Here is a 4,005-nt window from a genome sequence, read left to right on the forward strand (position 1 = left end):
CCCCAAACCCCCACCCTTACACCCATAGTGACATCTATGACATCTGCACTCACGCACGTCACACCCACACTCACCTGTCACTCACACCCGCACTCACACCTGTCATACCTGTATTCACGCCCACACTCACCTGACATGCCCGCACCCACGCTTGTCACACCCGCACTCACACCTGCCAGCTCGCCCACAGCCTTGCCCGAGCGGCCCTGGAGGTCGTGCCTCCGTCCTTGTTCCTCGGGACCTTGGGAGCCACCGAATGCCAGGGCCTTCACCCCTGCTCTCTGGGCGGGGGCCAGCGGGCTTGTCCTGAGGTGGGACACTGCCCACACGGAGTGGCAGAAGTGAGAGGCTGCTGTCTGGCGGGGGCCCGACCTGGGGATGTGGGTGGACAGTGAGCCCTGGACTCTAGCCAGCTGTGGGGTCTTGGGAGGCACTTGGGCCCGTCTGGAGTGATCGGGTGGGGAGGAGGCAGGGTGGGCTCGTGAAGAGGGTCCTGCTTTCCCATGGGCTCCCGGGTGTGGCTGACGCCATGCTGCTGCACGTCCTGGGTCACCTCTGCCCCGTCCCTTGGGCCAGAGTGGCTGGAAAGTGGCTTCTTCAGGGCATGGGCCGAGGGCGCCAGCGCAGGCTCCTGCAGCCGGGCTGGGGGCTTCACTGCTCTGGCCAGGCTGCCCAGCCTCCCGGGGCTGAACTCGCAGGCCCTACCCAGTGGCACGTCGCCCAGGCGTGGGGCCGGAGGCGGGGCTGGGGGCGGGCCGGCCACCTCCCTGCTGTCCAGTGGCCCCTGTCCATGCCTCCCCGTGGCTGCATCGACCTGCTGGTTGGGTCCCCTCCAGGTATCGAATCAGGGAGGGTGGTGTGTTTTCCTCAGGGGTGGAGAGGGCTGCCTGTCTGGTGGCTGCTCGGGGAGGCATGGGGGACACAGGATGGAGCGGAGGAGGGGGTCGGCCCCACTGGCCACATCTTGGTGACACTGGATGAAGCTGCTGGCCAAGCAGGTTGGCAGGCTGGCACGGGGCCTGATGGGGGAGCCTCAACCCAGCGTCTCTGTGGCAGGTTCTGTGATGACATAGCATGGATGACAGGAAGGCGGCCTGGCCTCTACTGGCGGGCGACCTGGAAGGTCATCAGCCCCCTGCTGCTGCTGACCGTCTTGGTGGTCTACATTGCTCTCCTGGTCCACGCGCCACCCAGCTATAGGACCTGGGACCCCCAATACGTAAGTCCTTCGCTTGGGGCCCCAGGGGCCCTGGGACCCACTGCAGGCCCGGCCTGGCCTTGGCGCCGTCCAGGACCCAGATGGCCCTCACGGGGGACATCTGTACCGTAAGCGACCCTGTGGGCTGCCTTCATTATGCAACACAAGGCCGCAGGACCTCCACTGTCCTCTGGACATCAGGGGCCACTGCGGCAGTCCGCGAGCTGGGACAAGGGCCTCGGCCAGTGGCGGGAGGGCCGGAACAGCTTCACGGTGACATCGCGGGTCTCTGTATCCTGCACACAGGGAAGTAGCCTCAGGCCCTGCACACTGCCAGCTCCTGGTCTGAGACGGGAGAAGGTGCGCGGGGCAGGTGCCACTGAACTGACCCCAGTCCCTGTCAGAGGAGGGCGTGTGGGCTGTACCCCGGCCCGGCGCTGGCCCGTGGGCTGTACTGAGCCGCCTGTCTGGGCTGACCCGCCACCCCATCTGGATGCCCTGGAACACCCATGCCCTTGCCCTTGTCAGGAATGTGAGAGTCATTCTGTTCCCCTTAGAAAGGGGCTCGGCTCCAGGCCGAGGGCAGGAGAAGCAGGGATGGATGGTGCTGTGCCCTGGAAGTGTCTCTGTGACTGTTACCTGTGGAGGTCACACGGGGGGCTCGTGAACCTCGCAGCGAGGGTCTGAGGTCGGTGGGTGGTATCGCCCGCCCACGGGAGAGAGAGAAGGGCACGTGCGGTCCGGCGATGTCCAGTGGGTTAGGTCGAGGCAGCCCGAAACTGTGGGGCCCCTCAGGCTGGTCAGGCAGCTCTTTCCAGAGCACGCCCCCCGGGGCCAGGCCCCTCGGAGCCCAGAACCCGCGAGAGGCTCAGCCCAGGTCCCGAAGCTTCGGCTCCTGGGTCCCCACTGTCCATCCTTCTGCCCGGAATGAGCCGCTTGCTGCTTCGCCTGGCGGGTGAAGCTGCCCACACGAGCCACGTCCACGTGGCTGAGGGTCAGCCTGGCTCCGTCTGGGGGGCGGAGCGGGCGAGGTGGGGGCCATCTCCTTCCCCGGACACTCACCATGGCCTCGTGCCTCCTCCCTGCAGGAGCACTTCCCCGTGCGGCCGGAGAAGCTGTTCCCCGCCTGGGTGCAGACCGTGCGCATGGCACTGACCGTCCTGCCCGCGCTCTGCGTCCCCGGGGCCGCGCTGGTCCAGCTGTTCGTCACTCGGCGTAGACAGAAGCAGGACGTGGGGCAGGGCACACGCCTGAAGCTGCAGGACAGCAGGGCCTGCTGAGGGCGGGCAGGGAGGGGGGAGGGCTGGGCCTGTGTGTCGACCCCAATTACACTCAGCCGACCCACTGACACCCGACACCCGTGTGTGCTGCCGTCGGCCCCTCAGGGCACAGCCCAGCCTCAGCGTCCGGGTCCCTGCTGTTCTGCAGGTGGGAGGAGCTCCGGCAGGGGTCCCACTGCCCAGGCCGCCCCAAGAAGGCCATGTCCACGCCCTTGCGGTGGGCCTCACGCCTCAGAGGCGCGGGGACCTGCCGACGAGCGGGCGGGGCCGGGGTGGCAGAGGCACCTTCCCCGGGTTGCGGGCGGGTCTGCTCTGGCCGAGTGGTGACGGGGACGTGCGGGCAGCCGGAGCGCGGGCCTGTCAGCCCCGGCGAGCAGCCCGACGTAGCACCGTGTCCAGAAGCTCGCGGCCACCTGCTCTCACCTCAGCACGCAGCAGGCCCCTCCTCCAGTGCAGGCTCCGGAGGCCACGCCAAACACGCTGCCTTCTGTTCTCTTAAAACTTTCTCAAAGACTCGACGGTGTGTCGAGAAGGAACGAAAAGCGAATGTCGTTGAGGCCCCAGAGCCGCCAGAGGACGGCTGTCCCTCCCGGTCCCTCCCGGCGGCCCGCAGCCAGGACCCGCGGTCTGCGGCCCCCGAAGCGGTGCCCCTCCCGGCCTGCACGGCGCCCGCCTCGCCCGCCCTGCGGCCCTGTGCCAGGGGCCAGGTCTCAGGCCGGGCCCTGACCCTCGGGCATGCTCCTGACCTGCCACGTGGAGGCCGCTGTGTCCTCGCTACCTGCTGCTGGGACAGCCCTGTGAAGGCCCATCACACCCCTTTCCACGGGGCACAGGGTGAGCCGGCGCTGTCCAGAGTGCTGACAAGTCCCTGGAGGGGTGACCCGTGTCACGGTGGGTTGTAAGCAGCCGGGCCAGGCGTGCCGCCAGGAGCCATCCCCACCTGCAGCCAGCCCAGGCCTGGGCACTCGCATCACTGGCCGCCCAGGAGCGGCTGGGCACTTACGTGGACGGAGCTCAAGGGCGCCTGAGGTCTGTCCTCAGCCCCGCGGGGGCGGCGAGTCCTGCCCAGCACCCCGGGCAGTGACCGGGGCCCCTTTCTCCGTGAGGCGCCCAGCACGTGCAGCCGAGGGAGGGGTGGGGGGGGGACCACTCAGCCCTGGTCCCAGGGGCGTCATCTGCGCTCACCCCCACTTCCTTTTCACTCCTGCCTGTGCCCTAACTCACCCCGCACGCGTCTGTGGGAGGCACAAGCTCCCTTCTGAGTGTGCGGTTTACACGTAGGGAGGACTGACATCTAGGTTTCCTTCTTTGCTTTTTAAAACGTCATCGTTTTCACGTTTCACCCTGAGACTTGGCAGTGTGCACGGTGGCTTTTAAGAAGACAAAAATTAGAGAGCGGGCCCCCCACAAGGGTTCAACACGTGGGCAAAGTACCCGTGATCCTGAGAAAAACTGGCCCAGACGCCTGTCCTAGAGAATGAGGTTCTGGGGTGTGTGGGACAGGGATGACACCCCTGGGTGCGGTCC

The 4,005-nt window shown here is 67.2% G+C and overlaps 1 protein-coding gene across 1 annotated transcript in view; it reads left to right on the top strand.

Annotated features, from left to right (window-relative positions):
- Positions 1 to 2,506, top strand: part of LOC105301319 (sodium-dependent neutral amino acid transporter B(0)AT3-like) — a 15,540-nt gene extending 13,034 nt beyond the window's left edge. The window contains exons 6-8 of the mRNA XM_023519755.1: positions 180 to 391; positions 1,057 to 1,219; positions 2,287 to 2,506. Coding sequence (XP_023375523.1) covers positions 180 to 391; positions 1,057 to 1,219; positions 2,287 to 2,478 — 567 coding nt within the window. The 3' untranslated portion in view covers positions 2,479 to 2,506. The remainder of the gene's footprint in view (positions 1 to 179; positions 392 to 1,056; positions 1,220 to 2,286) is intronic.
- The last annotated feature ends 1,499 nt before the right edge of the window (positions 2,507 to 4,005 follow it).

This window comes from Pteropus vampyrus, unplaced genomic scaffold (assembly GCF_000151845.1).
Source record: "Pteropus vampyrus isolate Shadow unplaced genomic scaffold, Pvam_2.0 Scaffold235, whole genome shotgun sequence".
Taxonomy (NCBI): domain Eukaryota; kingdom Metazoa; phylum Chordata; class Mammalia; order Chiroptera; family Pteropodidae; genus Pteropus; species Pteropus vampyrus.